Raw genomic sequence first — 19,820 nt, 5'->3', positions numbered from 1 at the left:
CCCCTCCCCCTGTCCCGCAGTCCAGTCTTTTATTTCTCAGGTGTTTTCAGCAGTCTTCTTTCTTGGATGGGGAGTCAGAGAAGGATGAAGCCTGATGATGTCACTCCCCTGCCTTAAATGTTTTTTTGTATATGGCGGGAACCCTTTGTCTCCCAGTTTAATTCCCATGCACAGTCAATGGAAAAAAACTCTAGTATTATCACAGAGTCCAGTATCAGGTGACATGGTCCCATCTTTCTCTAGGGCCACAGGAGCCATGAGACAGGGAAGGCTCCCCAGTGGGAGTTTAGTATCTTCCAAGGCCTATTGTACTTTCTAATGGCCCTTTCCAGCCAGTCATCTAGACTGATTGCATTCTGTCTAGTGGGAGTTCCCAGGTGTAAACACATTTGTAATAGATCCATAGACCATATGCCTATCATCAGATATGAAAATGATACATGCATACAAATATGATAATCATATTCAGTAAATCATAACCTTTCCAACGATACCTTGCATAAAATACATCTTAGTTATGTCACAATCATAGCATAACCTGTTTCTTCACATGACATGTGTGTGATATCCTGGGGACAGTCCCTTCAGACTCATGACCAGCCAAAGAAGAGACTGACTCCACCCACAGAGAATCCATCCCAGGTGTGACCCTGACCTTAAAGTGGTACATGACCCCTCACCGAGGGAAGATATTGGCAATAATGCCTGCACTGTAAGAGCTTGATGATCAAGACTGAGCATCCTGATTTAACAAAGTGCCCAGTAAACTGGGAAATAATTATCCCAAGTCACTGGGGCTCCTACATCACATCTTTGTTGACAATTGTGCAAGAGAAATGTTCCTCTGATCTCCCTTTTCCTTCTTCTCAGGGTACGGCGGGTACAGGCTGGCAAACGGCAGCACAGGGTGTTCGGGGAGAGTGGAGCTTCGCCATGGAGGCACCTGGGGAGCCCTCTGTGACTCCCAGTGGGATTTGCAGGCTGCTCACACCCTCTGCCAGCAGTTTGACTGTGGATTCGCCCTGTCGATGCCAGCCAGGGAGCTCTTTGGCACAGGAGACGGCCCTGTCTGGAACGGCACGTTTGGCTGCGAGAGGAATGAATCCCGCCTGAGAGACTGTCCTGTTACTGCACTGGGCACAACTGAGTGTCCCCCTGGGAGTGAAGCCAGCATGATGTGTTCAGGTGAGCAGGTGCAGGGGGAAAGAAAAGGATTGGGGATTGGGGAACATCCTCAGCCAGATCTTCACAGTGTATCAATCTGCCAAGCTCCATTGGGCTCAGTGAGGCTATGCCGATTTACACCAGGTGGGGACCTGGCCCAGGATATTGGCCCCTTGTCCGTGCACCAGCCAAGTCTGCTGGAACTGATCCCTCTGTGAAATACTTGTGGTGCCTTGAGAATGGAATATAACAAGGAAGCCAAATTCTGGTCCCTGGTCCTCCCTTTGCACTAACTGACGTGGATCAAGTATCAGTTTGTGAATGTGCAGGTGTAGAATAGTCCCACAGCCCCCACAGGGTAACTGCCAGCATTGATCAGGAGCAACAATCCCTTCCTGTTCCCCACTCCCCTCCCTGCCGTGGCCGTTAACACTGATCACTGCGCCACCTCGACACTCACTTTCCCTTGTGCTCAGGGTGCCTGGGCGGCAGGTTAGTGAACGGCACCGAGTGCTCCGGGAGAGTGGAGATCCAACATGGAGACACATGGGGAAGCCTCTGTGCCTCCCACTGGGATTTGCAAGATGCCAACGTCCTCTGCCATCAGCTGAACTGTGGATATGCTATGTCGATCCGGGGAGGAGCCCATTTTGGAGAAGGGAGCGGACCCGTATGGAGTGACGCTTTTCATTGTGAAGGGACTGAATCCTGTCTGTGGGATTGTTTTCGCATGGCCTTGGGAAACCCAGCCTGCTCCCCAAGAGACACGGCCAGGGTTACTTGCTCAGGTAAGTTTAATACAGATGTGTGTATGTTAGTTACAGTGCAATGTACTGCCCAGATTAGGATCATCATGAGTAGTCCCATTGACTACAGTACTCAAGGTAAGTAGGGGTATCGGAGTGTTGCTCTCTTTGTTTAGGTTCCCCAGATCAGAGACACCTCCAGGTGCAGTGAGGGGTGCCGAGGTGGATCCTAGCACGAGGCTAGAGTGAACCGGAGAGAATGGCTCTGTGCTATAAACCTGGGGTTTGTGATTCACAGATTCCCTCAGTCCCAGCAGGGCTGACTCAGCCCTTCATCAGGTTGAGGTTGGTGTTGCAGAAGCAACCTATACGCAGAGATCTCATCCATGCTGTGGGCCCATTACAATCCCATCTCATTCTCTGGAAACGTAAGTGTTTGCCCTGGAGTTCCTGGCCAAAATGCTTCCCCGTTGCCCATCCTGGGCTGTGTGCTGGTGGGCTGCAGCCCTCACCTACAGAGCTTGCTCAGTGGGTGTGTATGTTTATAGATCATTAATTCCCCACAACACTTCATAGAAATAGTCATTTCTTTGTGAAAGATCCTGGTTTTCAGGAAAGCGTTCAAATGGCTCCAGAGCTTGGCTCCTGAGCCAGCTGGGAACTTTCACAAAGATCCTGCTCTGAGTGAGAGCAGCTGGTGCTTTGATTAAGATCCTCTTCTACACTGCAACACAAACACTGCAGGGGTCCTTTTCCCTGCAGGCTTCTCCAAAGATCTTCAAAGGCTTCCCCATGCCACACCAGAGAACTGCAGTAGCTGATAGATGGGAAGTCGTCTGATGGCTATCCATAGTGGCTTTGGCCCAGATTTTTACAGCTGTTTCGCTGTTGCTCCATTCAGCATGGCAATGCCTAACTGGTTTAAGAGCCTACGTTTCATTTTCAGTAAGGATTTAGGCACTTTGCAGCATTCATCAATGAGATCAATAGGAGTCACATCCCTGAGTGACATAACCATGCCAACCTCACCCCCAGTGTAGACAACAACAGAAGAATTCTTCCATTGATCTAGCTACCACCACTTGGAAAGATGGATTATCTACAGCAATAGTAAAACCCCTTCTGTCACTGAAGGAAGCATCTACACTACAGTGGCATAGCTGCAGTGATGTTCTGTGTCACTGTAGCGCCCATAGTGTAGACATGGCCTTAGTAAAGCATTTAATGCACACAGAAAACATTGTAAATTGTATTTGGAATACTATGAATAACTTTTAAACAAAAGCTATTAGACAGTAAATATTCCGGTTCTCCTTATACAGACTTTCCCCCTATTGTTTCTGTTACTACTTCACATGTTCTATACTCCAGCATACACATCCAAACACATTCCCCACTGATCTTCTCTTAGAGATGATTTCTCAGGCTTTGCAGTGTGGTTGTGACATGTAGTGGGTCTTCAGAGCTTGAGAAATGGCAGTACCTCAGCCGTTTCAAACACTTTAGAACTCGGTGAGCAATGAAACAGTCTGGGGATCTTAGCAGCTAGCAGCGCTCCAGCCCTAGGCTTGGGTTAAGAGTTGACTGGGTCTCTCAGTTGCTGGTGAAACAGAAATCTGTAGCCTGTATTCAATGTGGTACCAGGATTGGAAGCAGCCTCTACAATATCTGTTCCCTGGATCTCTGTAAGGCTCTCACTCCATAGAGCAGTCTTCTCCCCATAAGCCCAGCTAAGTCAGGCAAGAATTCACAAATCCTCACCTCACTAAGTGCTGCCCCGTTCTCTCTCTTTAACTGAGACAGAATCTCAGTTTAGAGCAGTCAGCTGATAGCTAAATGTAAATTCCATAGTCTCTGTGGTCTTCACAGCAACAAATACTGCCCCAGCTCTCCCTCTACGTCCATAGACCACACCATGGTGCACCAAACATTATCTCAATGGAGGGCTTCCCTAGCAAATAAAGGACATAGCACTGCTCTGTATCCACGGTGGTACAGGGGTTGGGACCAGCCCTCACAGCAGACATCTCTCAGTGCTGCATCTATCAGACACTGAGTCCACAGGGCTGTCTTCGACATGATATATGATATATATATGATGTCAACACGTGTTGACCCAGCTACATCATTCAGGGGTGTGAAAAATCCACACCCCTGAGTAACATAGTTAATCCAACCTACCCTGCCCCCCACCCCCAGTGCAGACAGCACTAGATAGACAGAAGAATTCTTCTGTCAAGCTCGCTACCACCTCTCAGGGAGGTGGATGAACTATAGCAATGGGAGAACCCCTCCGGTCAGCATAGGTAGGGTCTACACTAAAGGGCTACAGAGGTACAGCTGCAGCTGTGCCCTTGTTGCCTTTCAAGCGTATAAAAGCCCTTCAACTCCTGTATTTATAACCTTCCCCCCCACCCCCAGACCCTGCACTCTAGCTCTGCCCTCAGAGGGTGACTAGGGTGTGGGGTTGCCCATAACGTAACAGAGGCCCAGAGTATCCAGATAAAATCTATGTCCCCTCCCCATGGCATCTTTCGCTTCCTGTCAAAGAAAAATAAAGTCAAATGCTGCAGTACAAGGAATGTGGGCCACACTGACACAGATTCTGTGTGGGAAGTAAGGTGAGATTATACTGGGCTGAATTCTTACTAACCCTAAGAGCTCATTTACACCTGCTCAGAGTGTAGGAGCCTTAACGTGAGAATCAGACCATACATAACTTTTATAAAAAACAGAGTAGTTGAATCCCTGTCTTAAGTGCAATATTAATTTCATCGTTAAATATGGAGTCACTACTGTCCTCTGTATGTATATTCTTATAACTGTTTATATATTTAGGAAGATTTGACAGGTTTGCAGATCATATTTTGGGAGCACTTTGGCTCCTTTGAAATGTAAGGTGCCACATACTGTATAAATCTCCATTGCCCAGAGGTCACTCACCTCTCCAAACATCATCTCCAGCCAAGCCAATAGCTAGAGTTCATGAGAAAGGTAACTCAAGTGTCCACAGTTGCAGACCTGGCCTGGAAAAACCCTGCTGAGTGCGGAAAAGCCTTTATTGTGTTAGCTCCTTATGAGTTTGGAGCTGACGTGGTGATTGCAGGTCACCAATGTACACTGAACGGGGACAAACAGGGCAGAGTTTTCTTTAAAGGAGCCATGTGTCCTGACAGTCTGGGTCTGGGAATTGCAACTGGGAAGTGGGGTGCTTGGTGCGCTCATTGCAGGCCAATCCCTAGACTCCTGTTGTGAATCACAGCTACCTCACAGCGCTGACGCTATCAGTGTGTTGAGTGATCACTGAGCACTTTTGCACAGACCATTTTGGAAACCAGGGGCCTGATCTGCCAGGTGTTCCTGAGCACTCTCCACTCACATTGACTCCTTAGGGAGGTGAGAGTGCTCCACATCGTGCAAGATCCGATCTCAGAGCTGGGGAATTCTTTCCTTCCATCACCTCCTGCATTTCTGAGTAGACAGACAAATGAAACCCTTGAGAGAGGTTGTTCCCTGTATCACTGCACAGAGGTGAGGGTTACCTCCCACACGGCACAGAAACCTGTGTTTCACATCACATCTGTGTATTATTTCTCATGCAGTACCAACAGGGAGTGTTATTCAGCGTATTTTGTGTCTCTGTGAGCCCAGGTCATTCTGAGGCACTCAGACTGTTGAATGGAGAGAGCCGGTGCGATGGGAGAGTTGAGATTTCCCTCCGTGGTGCGTGGGCAGAGTGCTGGATGACCAGTGGGACATGGACGATGCCAGCGTGGTGTGCAGGGAGCTCCAGTGCGGAGACGCTGAGAAAGCTTATAACCCCCCTAAGTCTGAGCGAGGAACGGGCCCTGTGGGGCTGAAAAGTGTCCGATGTGGAGGAAATGAGACTCGTCTGACTCTCTGTGACAGCTCCACGTCTGAGACAGCCCAGGCAAGAATTGCTGAGGACGTTGGTGTTGTTTGCTCAGGTGACTTAGTGTGAAAATCTTATAAATATCCTGTCCTTGTTCAATGGGAACATGACCCACCCCAGGGCCTGCCTCCACCCCACCTTGTGCTGTGATCTCGGCAGTCCTTGAAATGATGTGGATCTGGGACCCATTTATAGTAAAAATATATTATATGCAGAACAAAGCATAGCCATGGTATAGGGTTAATGCACTATAACAACCTCTCTCTCTCTCTCTCTCTCTCTCTCTCTTATATTTTTAAGTAATAGAGATGTTCAAAGATTTCATCAAAACTTTTTTCCTGTGAAAAATCTTCACAATAAGATTAAAAATTTTCACACAATGTCTGTTTTCCTTGAAAATGTTCAGATTTTTGTTGAAAAACTTGGGCTGTCGATTAGCCACAGTTAACTCACATATTTAACTCAAAAAATTAATAGAGATTAAAACAATTAATCATGATTAATCGCAGTTTTAATCGCATGGTTAAACAATAGAAACCAATTGAAATTTATTACATATTTTTGGATGTTTTTCTACATTTAAAAATATATTTATTTCAATTACAATACAGAATAGAAAGTATACAGTACTCACTTTATATAAATATTTATATTAAAATATTTGCACTGTAAAAATGATAAACAAAAGAAATAGTATTTTTCAATTCATCTCATCCAAGTACTATAGTGCAGTCTCTTTATCGTCAAACTGCAACTTACAAATGTAGATTTTTTTTTTTAACATAACTGCATTCAAAAACAAAACAATATAAACTTTAGAGCCTACAAGTCCACTCAGTCCTACTTTTTGTTCAGCCAGTCACTAAGAGAAACAAGTTTGTTTTCATTTACTGGAGAAAATGCTGCCTGCTTCTTATTTATAATGTCACCTGAAAGTGAGAACAGGCGTTTGCATGGCACTTTTGTAGACAGCATTGCAAGGTATTTACATGCCAGATACGCTAAATATTTATATGCCCCATCATGCTTCAGTCACCATTCCAGAGGACATGCTTCCATACTGATGACGCTCGTTAAAAAATACTGTGTTAATTAAATTTGTGACTGAATTCCTTGGGGGAGAATTGTTTGTCTCCTGCTCTGTTTTACCCGCATTCTGCCATATATTTCATGTTATAGCAGTCTCGGATGATGACCCAACACATGTTGTTTATTTTAAGAACATTTTCACTGCAGATTTGACAAAATGCAAAGAAGGTACCAATATGAGATTTCTAATAAAAGCTACAGCACTCGACCCAAGGTTTAAGAATCTGAGGTGCCTTCCAAAATCTGAGAGGGACAAGGTATGGAGCATGCTTTCAGAAGTCTTAAAAGAGTAACACTCTGATGTGGAAACTGCAGAACCTGAAGCACCAAAAAAGAAAATCAACCTTCTGCTCGTGGCATTTGACTCAGATGATGAAAATGAACAAGCATTGTCCACACTGCTTTGGATTGTTATTGAGCAGAACCTGTCATCAGCTTGGACACATGTCCTCTGGAATAGTGGTTGAAGCATGAAGGAACTTATGACTCTTCAGCGACTCTGGCACGTAAATATTTTGCGATGCTGGCTACAAGAGTGCCAGGCAAATGCCTGTTCTCATTTTCAGATGACTTTGTAAATAAGAAGCTGGCAGCATTATCTCCTGCAAATGTAAACAAACTTGTTTGTCCGAGCGATTGGCTGAACAAGAAGTAGGACTGAGTGGACTTGTAGGCTCTAATGTTTCATATTGTTTTATTTTTGAATGCATTTTTTTTTGTACATAAATCTACATTTGTAAGTTCAACTATCATAATAAAGAGATTGCACTTCAGTACTTGTATTAAGTGAATTGAAAAATTCATTTATTTTGGTTTTTACAGTTCAGATATTTGGAATAAAAAAATAAATATAAAGTGAGCACTGTAGACTTTCTATTCTGTGCTGTAATTGAAATCAATATATTTGAAAATGTAGAAAACATCCAAAATATTTAAATAAATGGTATTCTATTGTTGTTTAACAGAATGATTAATCCCAATTAATTTTTTTAATCACTTGACAGCACTATGGAAAATGCAAATTTATTTACAGAACATGAAAAATATTCACGGCCATTCATATTTGTGGGGAAAAGGACGACTTTCCAAGCAGCTCTAGTGTATGTAGTGGCTTCTTTATTTTAAAGTCTTAAAAAACCTGCTGTCTTGACTCAGAAAACAATAGTAAGAAAAGGAAGTCATATGCAACCTGTTTTGACCAAGGCTGCCATGGATAGTGGCTCTGGGCTAGATCCCCGAAGGGACTTGGGTGTTGCAAGGGCTGACTCCAAGGTGCCTTGCCATCAAATGGGATCCTCAGCCATGAGTCACGCACCCAGCTCCACGTACAATGCATGGGGAGAGTTAGGCACCAGAAGCCAGAAAGCTGAATAGGGAACCACCTAAATTTGTCAGCAGTGAAATGCCAAGGAAGGGAGTAGGGCCTAGATATACAAAGTTATTTGGATGCCAAACTGCCATTGATCTATGCCTCAGGCCCCTGACATACAGTCAGAGGTAGGCACCTATCTCTGCTCAGGAATCTTAGTCATGAACCCACTCCTGGAGCTAGACACATAAGCCAGGTCAGCTCTCTCATCTCCCCATTTTACACATGACCCAGTGGTTAAAGCACTCAACTGGGAGGTGGGAAATGCACATTCAATTCCTGCTCTGCCTGATTTGGAGCAGGGACATGAACACAGGGGAGTGCCCTAGTCACTATAGACTATGCTGGGGTGGGTCTCTCCTGCTGGAAATGTTCCACTTTGTACAAATAATCAGTCACTGAATCAAAAAAAAAGCTAGAGATTGATTCTAGCTGGTGGCCCGGGCACTCGCCTGGGATGTGGGAGGGTCAAGTCCCTGCTTCAATAAATATGTAATGATTTATTTATTAAGAGGCAGTTCGGAATCTATGTACCTTTGTGGATCTAACTCTCTGTCACTTAGGAAACACATCAAAGTTGCTGTTATAATGTGACCTTGTTAAGTCCTAATCTATAACTGTGCAATTTTTCATCATTTAAAGGAAAAGAAGGAAAAAGGAAACCTTGATGAGATTTTTTTTTCCATTGTTCTTGGTTTTACATGACTATTGTACAAGATAATTCTGTTGTTCTTTTTGCTGGTATATGATTAACATTAAGGTTCCACAGTAAAGGTAAACAAGTAACATGTTTTAACTATGTCCCTATATCATGCACTGTATGTTACTGCACTGATATTTTTCATGCCCATTCCAACTGCAGGGTAACTACAGCACATTAAGGGCCTATTTCCATTCCCACTGTGTCAGTGGGAGATTCACCGTTGATTTCAGCAGGGTAGAATTGGGCCCTAAGCGTCTGGGACTTGATTGGAGACACATGGAGCCCATTTGCCCATCTTCCCCTTTATCTGTAAAATAAATTGGTACCACTTTTCTCTAATGTTCTGGTACCGCCTGTCATGCTGTCTGGAGTGGCTCACCACTGTAAGAGACTATTTCAGGGCAGACTCAAAAAATAAGGGCAGATACCCCAAACTGGAGGTGTGTTCTATCATTAGATTTCACCAAGTCAGTGACAAACAAACTCCAGGATCACTATTCAAGTCTCACTATGGAGTCACAGACCTCCTCTCCAGCTTAACCTGCCACCCAGACAAACTGAAAGTTGTGATAAAATGTCACTTAATCCTAATATCACACCACACCAAGTTTCTCCCAGTCCCAAGGGACCAGTCAGTCACCCCAGAACTTCCTCCAAAGATAACGCTGGCAGCCAGTTCTATAGTACATAACTAAAGGTTTATTAGCTAAGAAGAAAGAATGAGGGTTATTGAGAGGCTATAGCAGGTAAAATATAATATCAGGTAAATCAGTTTGTAACTCCAAATGGTGGCAGTGATGTAATAAACTGTCAGTTTCCCCAAAGTCTTTTACAGGGTGTCATGAGGTACTCCACTCACTGCCGGTCTGGCATCTCTTCCTGGTCACTCTGGGGATTAGCTCTTGAGGCCAACGACCCATCCACAGTTTGCACACCATCACTCTGGTCTGCAGTGCCTCTTCCTCCAGGACCCGCAGCATCCTCTTTGTGACTTAGTCCTCCAGCTAGGTCACTCAGTGTTCCCCCTGATGGGATTCAGTCCATCAACAGTCCTAGGCCATCTTCCCATTCGCTGCCCTGGTGCCACTCCCTCAGTGGCTGGTAGGGGAACCCAGGCCTGCCCTCTTTTCTGGGATCCAGTCCAGAGACAGCTCAGCAGTTCTGGGCTTCCTCCCTCTGCCCACACTGCTCTTTCCCTGGACTGATTTAGTTAGGGTTGGTCCTTCTTTGAGCAGGGCGTTGGACTAGATGGCCTCCAACCCTAATCTTCTATGATTGTATGACTGCTTCCTATACTCTGGTTCCCCTCCTCACTGTGGGTGTGCCAGCCCCAAGAATCCTCCTCCCAGGGAATAACTACAGACTATCTCCCTGCAGCCCCTAAACACTCCTCCCTCTTCCCAAGGCATGACTGCTGTCTGCCTTACTGCAGTCTTTCCCAACAGCCCCAGCCCATAGCCACCTTCCTAGCTTTATAGGTCCCACCTGTTCCTGAACAGGTGAGACTCTCTCTAACCAGCTGATTCCGGCCTAAAACTCCACCGTTTGCAGCATAATTAGCTGATTGGGCCCACCTGGCCCAACCCAGCTCTTACAGGGCTAGTGTGGGGAGCTCACCCCATCACACAGGGCTACCCAGAATAACTCTGGGGATCTCTGTCTTCTCATTCAGTTCATAGAATCATAGAATATCAGGGTTGGAAGGGACCTCAGGAGGTCATCTAGTCCAACCCCCTGCTCAAAGCAGGACCGATCCCCAATTAAATCATCCCAGCCAGGGCGTTGTCAAGCCTGACCTTAAAAACTTCTAAGGAAGGAGATTCTACCACCTCCCTAGGTAACGCATTCCAGGGTTTCACCACCCTCCTAGTGAAAAAGTTTTTCCTAATATCCAACCTAAACCTCCCCCACTGTAACTTGAGACCATTACTCCTTGTCCTGTCATCTTCTACCACTGAGAATAGTCTAGAACCATCCTCTTTGGAAACACCTCTCAGGTAGTTGAAAGCAGCTATCAAATCCCCCCTCATTCTTCTCTTCCGCAGACTAAACAAGCCCAGTTCCCTCAGCCGCTCCTCATAAGTCATGTGTTCCAGACCCTTAATCATTTTTGTTGCCCTTCGCTGGACTCTCTCTAATTTTTCCACATCCTTCTTGTAGTGTGTGGCCCAAAACTGGACACAGTACTCCACATGAGGCCTCACCAATGTCGAATAGAGGGGCACGATCACGTCCCTCGATCTGCTCGCTATGCCCCTACTTATACAGTCCAAAATGCCATTGGCCTTCTTGGCAACAAGGGCACACTGTTGACTCATATCCAGCTTCTCGTCCACTGTCACCCCTAGGTCCTTTTCCGCAGAACTGCTGCCTAGCCATTCGGTCCCTAGTCTGTAGCGGTGCATTGGATTCTTCCATCCTAAGTGCAGGACCCTGCACTTATCCTTGTTGAGCCTCATCAGATTTCTTTTGGCCCAATCCTCCAATTTGTCTAGGTCCCTCTGTATCCTAAGTTCTTTTTCTCTCTTAGAATCCAAACAGTCCAGAGATACAGGATCTTTCTTTGAATCCATATTTATATCTTCTTATCACATAAGAACATAAGAAAACAAGCTCACAGAAAGCAAGCTGACAATCTACCCCTGTGGGCTTTTCCTTTGATCCTACTGGGATCCGGGAAGTGGGCGGGCAAAGCCCGCCCACTGCTAAAGGATCCCCTCCCAGCCTAAGAGGGGGATCCACAGGACCTGGACACCAAATAAATCTGGGGGACAACTAATGAAATTAAAAGGACAGGAGTGTGGTCAAAGGGTCAAACGAAGGAAACCGGACAGGGACACCAAGCAGAGAACCCCGGACAGCGCCCACTGCTTGTCAAAGGCATCAAGGGAGTCAGTGGATGCCGCCCAGAGGAACTCTGTCCGGAGGCGTGAACTGACCGAGGATCGGAAGTAGGCCCCACAGTCACAGGAGACTCCATCGGCCAACCTCCTCACTCTGGCTTCATAGATGGCCATTTTAGCTAGGGCTAGAAGAAGGTTGACCAGGAGATCCTGTGACTTTGTGGGGCAGCAGATAAGGAGTGCATAAATAAGAAAGTGAGGGGAAAAGTGCAACCAAAAACGTAATGAAATATTGGTGAGGAGCCGGAATAGGGGCTGCAGCCTGGCACACTCCAAATATATGTGTGCCAGGGTTTCCCTCATGTCGCAAAAGGGGCAGGTATAGGGGTGAACCGCACCAAGTACATGCCCGTGCTCACGGCTCTGTGAAGGAGCCGCTAACTGATATCCTGGGCGGGCCTCAGGACCAAGGTGGAATGTAGGCTGGCCCACCGGGGCTTTTTCTTTGATGACAGGGAGTGAGAAATGCACTTAGATTTTTGACCTCAAACCTTCTTCATAATGGCTATTTCCTTTGAAATTAGCATTTTCTGTTAAAGTCCTTAAATCCTCCGCATTTCACAAAATTTATTTGATGTGTTATTTAGCTACACGTATATTTATCATGTAAATGTTTGGCATTACATTATGACAGGAATAGACACGCGGACATTCCACTGGTTTTCATAAAGTTTAAATGTCTGAATACACACATATACATCTAACCATTACTTTAATCTACACAAGTGAACTGATCTAACTACACTCTAGCATGACCTGGTCAGTCAGTGTCACCCCCTCCCCATTCTGTAACAACTGAAAAGAATATTTGGTTTTGGGTAAATTAATTGCCTAATAATTCCTTGAACACCTTGATGCTTATCATTTAAGAGTTGTTTGAGAATATTCAAGAATTTGAGTAAGGGCTGTTTCCGCTAATGCTTAGTCTCACAAATAGTTCTGACCCATGTGACGAGTCCCTTAAGGACTACTCCGATGAGTATGGAATTCAGAATTAGGCCCTTACTTTCACATGCTGTTTATCAATAGTGCTCTGTAAAAAGTATTCCTCATTTCCTTACTCAGCTTTTCTCCTTTTCTGTGTTTCTTGTTAAAGACAGATTTTAAAAAGCATTTCAATATCTCAGCCATTGTAGCATCATCACTGATTTGCATGGAAGCTATTTAATAATCATCATATTGCATATTAACAGCTGGGATCTATCCCTGCAGGAAGCAGGCGGATCAGACTGGTGAATGGGGCAGGTCGCTGTGCTGGGAGAGTGGAGATTTATTACAATGGCAGCTGGGGGACAGTCTGTGATGATTTCTGGGATCTGTCAGACTCCGATGTCGTTTGCAAACAACTGGGATGTGGACGTGCCATCAATGCAACTCTGTCTGCTCATTACGGGCAAGGATCCGGGCAGATCTGGCTGGACGACGTGAACTGCTCTGGAAAGGAATCCAATCTTTGGGACTGTCCTTCCAGGGGCTGGGGCCAGCACAACTGCAGACATAAAGAGGACGCGGGAGTTCTCTGCTCAGGTCTGGTCTGGGAATGCTCACGTGAGCCTGGTTACCAGGGGATTTAATGGAGGGGACAGACATTTGAGGAGAGCAGTGAGAAGGATAGAGCCTCTCCCTTACTGTCTTTTCTATAGGGTGTCCATACAGCACATTTTGGCCAGGACACTATTTTTTAAGCCTGCTCTGGCCGTCCCGACTGTTTTGGCAAAAATGGGCATTTCTCTCGTTTCCTCTTGCCAACGGATCACGAGTTGGGAAGAGCAAATTGGACACATGCACAGTTTTGCCAAAAAAGTGGGATGCGCCCCCTAGCGGAGTGCAGAGGAACATGTGGGGGGAGGGGGGACAGTGGTAAAGCTAGCCCAACCCGGGAGGACAGCAGGGGTCTTCGGCCACTGCGTGTGCAGGATGGAAGAATGGGGCCTCGCACTGACTCCGCACAGGTGGGTGGCAGGGGGGCTCAGGCTGGCCCACGTGCTGAGGGGAAAGAGGAACCTCACGCTGTCCCTGTGTAGGTGGGAGGTAGGGTAGGCTCAGGCTGGCCCCACCTGTGTGGGGGAGAGGAAGGGAGGTTTTGGGTTTGGGCACCCTGTGGGGTGTTCCGTTTTCCCTTTGAGAAAATATGGTCACTCTACTCTTCTACCTACCAACTGGGGTCATGATCAGAAAGTCACCATTTCCCATCGGTTCCCACCGAGGAGTATTGGAGATATCGCAGCATTTCTCTAGTGTTGGCAGGGCAGCCACTGCTGTATTGCTGGTGTCTGTGTGTGTAACTGCTGGGAACTGGTGACTTTTCAGAGGTGACCATTATATTTCTAATAGTCCCATGGTGTCCACGAGAGTCTCTCATTCTTAGAGTGATTCTCTCTGACACTCGCTCCTGCAGAATGATGTGGCTATACTTTTGGGATGAGCAATCGCTGGGATTTCACTCTTCACTCCAGTTCATTTCAGAATCAGACGATTTAAATTCCCTTTTTGTGCACTTCCTTCTAGAATTCACAGATTTGAGGCTGGTGAGCGACCGTGATTGCGCTGGGCGGCTGGAGCTTTTCTACAATGGGACGTGGGGCAGTGTTTGCTCCAATCAGATGTCTGGAGTCACCCCAGCAATTGTCTGCAAACAGCTGAACTGTGGGGATGGAGGGCAGGTTGCAAGAGACTTGGCATATGGAGCAGGTTCTGGTCCCACATGGCTGGGCCATGTTGCGTGCAGTGAGCAGCACAGGTCCCTTTGGCAGTGCCCATCAGGCATATGGAAACAGCACTCCTGTGATAACCGAGCAGAAGAGACCCATATTTCTTGCAGTGGTAATTCTGAAACTCTGTGCACACACCCACTCCATCTTTTACTCATTGAAAGGGTGTGATAGAAATTTTGAATGTATTTACTTTTCAGTACAGACAGTTTTACATTCACAGTAGTGACAGACATATTTTCATTGTCAATTCTCAATACAGCACCTGGAAAACAAAATGGGAGTTATTCATACAAGCTGTGTGTTACACAGTGCAATCATCTAGTGAGAGCCTACTAATGCCCATAGGCATGGGAACTTGGGGTGCAAGGGGTTAATCAGTTTGCGTGGGGTCCTTGCTACAGGCCCCGCGCTCCACTGCTGGTCCCAGACACGGGGTCCCGCTACTAGCCCCACAAGGTGTGGTCCCAGCCTGAGTCACCTTACCCCGATCCACAGCCCAGTCCTGGCCTCAACTCGGGGGAGAGGGTGCACAGACAGGGTAAGAAGGGGCAAGGTAAAAAGTTTGGGGACCGGACTTTCAGCACCCCAACTGTAAAAATTGTTCCAGCACCACTGCAAATGTCTCCCATTAGCAAGCATCATTTGGGAATCTCTGTGGCTGTACTTTTGGGATGAACAATCAGAGATGGGCCCAAGGTCAGTGAACAGGACGTGAGTGGTCATGCTGAGTGGTTGGAGCAGGAGTCATATCCAGTGATTAGAGCAGGAGCTGGTAGCCAGAAATTGGAGCCAAGGGTCAGAGCCAGAGGCCAGAGCCAAAGGCAGAAATCAGAGCTCAGGGTCAGGACCAGGTTACCTGGAGCAAGGCAAGGGGTAAGTCTGGGGTCAAGGCAACAGCAAGACTGTGAACAAGACAGGAAAATGAGATATCTTAGCTGTGGGAAATGCTCTGAGCAGTTGCTGAATGCTGGTGTGGCTGCTGGACTCAAGAGCTGGACTGCTGACCAATCAGGCAGTATGACCAGTCAGGCAGCCTGATACAGTCCAGCTGCGCTCGTTAAGTAGCCTGGAGACTAGCTCTGCTGCAGCCCCTGCTTCCTGACACCCAGGCTGTGAAATCTGGGTCAGGATCAGAATTCCCAAAAAGTGGGTCTGTGCGTGTAGGTGAGCGTCTGTTTCAGATCTAAAGTCTCATTGAGTCCTTGTAACCGGGGCGCAGACTCACCAGGGGCGCCCGCTGCTGGTTGTCCTTGGGATTTAGAGTTCCAGCCGCCAGAGTGTCCTCTTCAGGCTGGTGTCTCGCCTTGCTGCTGGCTCCCGTGTCCCTCCCAGGACCCTGGTGCCCCTTTCACTGGGTGCTGCCCCCTGGCGGTACCCCACAGTTCTGGGTATCCCCCTCCCAGGGAAGCCCCCTCACCCACTATCCCTACCTCACCTCAGTCGTAGGCTCCTGCTACTCACCAGCTAGTCCCTGCACCCTGGGGCAGACTGCAGTATGAGCCACTCATCACCGGCAAGGTTGGGTTTGGACCTGCTGCCTACCCGTGGCTGCCCCTGAAACCCCCGTACCTAATAGACCTTACCAGGCCCACTGCCTGGGGCTTTCCTCGGCTGGAGCTCCCCAGCTCCCTTGACCTTTCCCCAATCCTGCTCCAAACTAGGTCCTCTATTCAGGTCTTTGCAGCCAGGTCCCTCCATCTCAGAGCTAAAGGAACCTAGAGAGTGCTCTCTCTCAGCTTCTGGCTCACTGCCTTTAGAGAGCCAGCTGGGCCCTGATTGGGGCGTGGTCCCCAGGTGCCGCCACTTCCCCCAGTCAGCTGGGGTTTTACTTCCTTCCCCAGCCCTCTGCAGGGCTTTTCCAACCCCTTCAGGGCTGGAGCGGGTGCCCACTTCCCATAACCCAATAAGTACAGTCCTCAATTCTAATACCACCATTTCTTGTCTCTGGATCCTCACAATGATGTGGGTGTGTTTCAGCTGACAGATCTGTTTACCTTCAAACAGGGTCAAGAGCAGCTCTACACAGGGTGGATGGAACAGACTCAGATACCCACAAACGCGCACACACCAGCAGCGAGCTGAATAAAGATTTCAACATCCAGAGAATCCACTGAGGAACGAATCCATTAGCTATGAAACAAAATAGATTTTAGATTTAAGTTTATAAAATTGCTGAAATTTAGGGGTTTAATATACAGATAAGCCCTACTCTCTCCTACATCATACACTCTTCTTGGTCCGTTCACTTAATCATTTTCTCTGCATAGGAGAAAAAGAGAAACCACCTCAGACCCTGTTTGCCGACTGCCCGAACTCGACAAGCTGCACAGGTATCTCTGCTTCTCACTGTCTCCCTCTTGGTCCCGAAGGACTTTCCCAGCTGTCCCAGTAACACATACGTTTTCTGCATTTCCAGACCAGGAGAAGTTACGCGTCGTGGGAGGAGAGGACAGATGCTCGGGGAGAGTGGAGGTTTGGTACCGTGGCTCCTGGGGAACAGTTTGTGATGACTCCTGGGATATGGCGGATGCTAACGTTGTGTGTAAACAACTGGGCTGTGGATCTGCTGTACCAGTCCCAGGCGAGGCTGCATTCGGTGAGGGGACTGGTCCCATCTGGGTAGAAACGCTGAATTGCAGAGGGACGGAGTCATCTCTCTGGGACTGTCCTGCTAAGCCCTGGGGTGAGAGCAACTGTGGTCACAAGGAAGATGTTGCAGTGAATTGCTCAGGTGAGTGACAGGAGATGTTTCTGCTACATGCTGTAATTTTCTGGAAGGAGGATGGGTCCAATTACCTGCCCGCCCTTGGTCACAGGCCAGGCCCTCCTTTCTCCTGTGTGCAGAAGCATCATGGATGCTGTGGGGTGGAAGCTTTGTGGGGCCATATTGGCTCAGACATCAGCCCACATAACCCCTGCGTCCATCACAGACCCCAGTGTGCTGGTTTGTTACTAGTCAGACTAGGGGGACGTGGGCCCTAAATCACTAACAGACAGACCCTGTGCTGCTCTGAGGGAGTTTGTAGAAGTGATGTCTGGAGATCTGAGGGGGACGCTACCCAGTGACCAACACATCAGCTCCCCCTCGCTCCAGACTCCAACTCTCCTCCCTTTCCCTTTGCAGGTGTGACAGAGACGACAGCATCACTGAGTAGAACAGGTAAAACATCCCCCGCTCCCATCAAGAGTTAAAATTTACCTGGTGCTGGGTCACAGAGGATGAGCTGCAAGCTGTAGCCTAAGGACAGGAGCTCCTTGCCATGAGTAAGCAGGGGAATGGTCCCACTATTGTGGGGAACTTTCCTGGCTTATACACTACCCCAGTGAAATGGGCTAGTGAAGGGATCTGAGTCCTCGCTCCCCCTTCCTTTACCCAGAGGCCTGCCTGACGTCAAGGGCTCCCCTTCCACGCTCCTGTCTGGCAGAGTCCTCGTAACCCCGACAGGGCTGGGCCCAGGATTCCTGGGGGGTCGACCCCCAACCCTGTCGTGGTCACTTAGGGCAGGGGCTAAGGTGTCCCCACTCCCAGATGCTCTCTCTGCACTGGATGCTTCCCTGACCCACTGATCATTACATGCAGTTCAAAGGAAATACAGTGTATTAAACAGCAATCGATTTTAAAAAATAAGAAAAAAGTGGGAAAGGTTAAAGGAAAACACGTCACCCTGCTCTGTGGCACGGGGACGTCACAACCAGCGTCTCTGGACTGTAAGGGAAGTTCAGTCTGTTCCTCACACGTCCCAGGCCTCCTGCCCAGGGCCTGGCTGTGCTGCAGGGATACTGCGGGTCGGACGCTTGCTCTGGGGGTGGTCATACGCCTTCAGGCAGAAGGTGGCAGGACCCTTCTTCCCAGCATCGTCCCCGCCCAGTCGGGGTTACGATCCCCCTCCAAGTCTGGCCTGCCAGGCCTCTTGGCTGGGGGCGTCTCCCTGCTCTGGGCCCGCTGCCCAGGGTCCCCCTCGCTCTCCTCAGCTCCTCACCGCGCCTGGCTTCAGACTGCTCCAGCTCCAGCCCCAGCCCCAGCTCCAGCTCCAGCTCCTGCTCCTTCTCCTGCTCCTGCTCCCCTCTGCCTCAGCGCTGCTGCTGCTCTGCCTCCAGCTCCCTAGGCTGCTTTTTCCGGCCCCTCCGGATCTGGTTGCTGCAGCTCTGCTCCCAGCACAGGTCTCCTGTGACTCTGCTCCCAGCACTGAACTGCTCCCCGGGGCTGCTGCTCTGGTTCTCTCTGGATCTGGTGCGGCTCTGCTCCGCAGCTCAGCTCAGGCCCCTGCTCTCTCCGTAGCTCGGCCCCACTCTGTCTGACCCAGGCAATCCAGCTCACAGGGAGGACAGGACCCACCTTGACTGTCTGACTTGTCCTGACTCCCTGATTAGCCTGCCTGCCCTGTCAGTCAGGCTGACTTGGGGCATTGGCCTCTCCCCATTGTTCCTGGGGACTGTCAGTCTCAGGGTCCTGCTTTCCTATCAACCCTTCCCCTTCCTTCTGGTCATGGGAGCTAGCCAACCGAAACACCCCCACCGAGTTTTAGTAAGGGGCCAACAGTCCCCTTACACATGCCCTGTGAAATCTAGGGGTGAATCACACCTGGGTGGGAGCTGCAGGCCATGCTGAGCCAGAGAATTCCTGTCTGCTGGCTCCAGCTGACAGGGCAGGGCCCATGATTTAAACTGCAGCCTGTGAGCTGCCCCCATGGCACACAGACTGTGTCCCAGCCCGTTACCCTGCTGTCCTGGGCCCTGCAATGAGTGACTGGGGAGATCCCTGGGCCCCCCGGATTCTCACAGGATAATCTCTCCCTCTTCCATGTTCATTTCCATCCAGCTCCCCCGCGCCGCCCTCTGACCGACAGTGGAAGAGTCACGGTGCCCATGGTCATCTGCATTATCCTGGGAGCCCTGCTCTGCCTGGTCTTAATCATTCTGGGGGCGCAGGTGCGAAGTGCCAGGGCAGAGCGCAGAGGTGGGTCCTGCTTGGTGTCACTGTGTGAAATGCCTCTGAAATAGCAGGTGGAGCTGTGCCTAATGGGGGGTGGGGCGTTGGCAGTGTAGTGGAAGGTTAAATTGTATTATACTGTTCAGCCACGAAATGGTGTTGCATGTAACAACTTACATTCGCGAACCTCAGCCATGCCTGGCAGAGCATTAAGGGATCTTATTGTGAATACATCTGTTGAGTATCTCTCCGGAAAGGAAGCTCTGTAGGCAGTCCATATCTGATACAG

At 48.5% G+C, this 19,820-nt stretch overlaps 2 protein-coding genes across 2 annotated transcripts in view; one reads left to right on the top strand and one right to left on the bottom strand.

Annotated features, from left to right (window-relative positions):
* LOC144269822 (scavenger receptor cysteine-rich type 1 protein M130-like) overlaps positions 1-19,820 on the bottom strand; it is a 547,202-nt gene that overhangs the window by 444,019 nt on the left and 83,363 nt on the right. The gene's annotated exons all lie outside the window — the stretch shown is intronic.
* LOC144258004 (scavenger receptor cysteine-rich type 1 protein M130-like) overlaps positions 1-19,820 on the top strand; it is a 73,508-nt gene that overhangs the window by 42,435 nt on the left and 11,253 nt on the right. The window contains 8 exon segments of the mRNA XM_077806305.1: positions 871-1,185; positions 1,641-1,952; positions 5,562-5,639; positions 5,642-5,878; positions 13,100-13,414; positions 14,396-14,710; positions 17,696-17,761; positions 19,421-19,558. Of these exon segments, the coding sequence (XP_077662431.1) occupies positions 871-1,185; positions 1,641-1,952; positions 5,562-5,639; positions 5,642-5,878; positions 13,100-13,414; positions 14,396-14,710; positions 17,696-17,761; positions 19,421-19,558 (1,776 nt within the window).

Source organism: Eretmochelys imbricata, chromosome 1 (assembly GCF_965152235.1).
Source record: "Eretmochelys imbricata isolate rEreImb1 chromosome 1, rEreImb1.hap1, whole genome shotgun sequence".
Lineage (NCBI taxonomy): Eukaryota > Metazoa > Chordata > Testudines > Cheloniidae > Eretmochelys > Eretmochelys imbricata.
The sequence above is the reverse complement of the archived record's forward strand: the minus strand, read 5'-3'. Positions and strand labels throughout refer to the sequence as shown.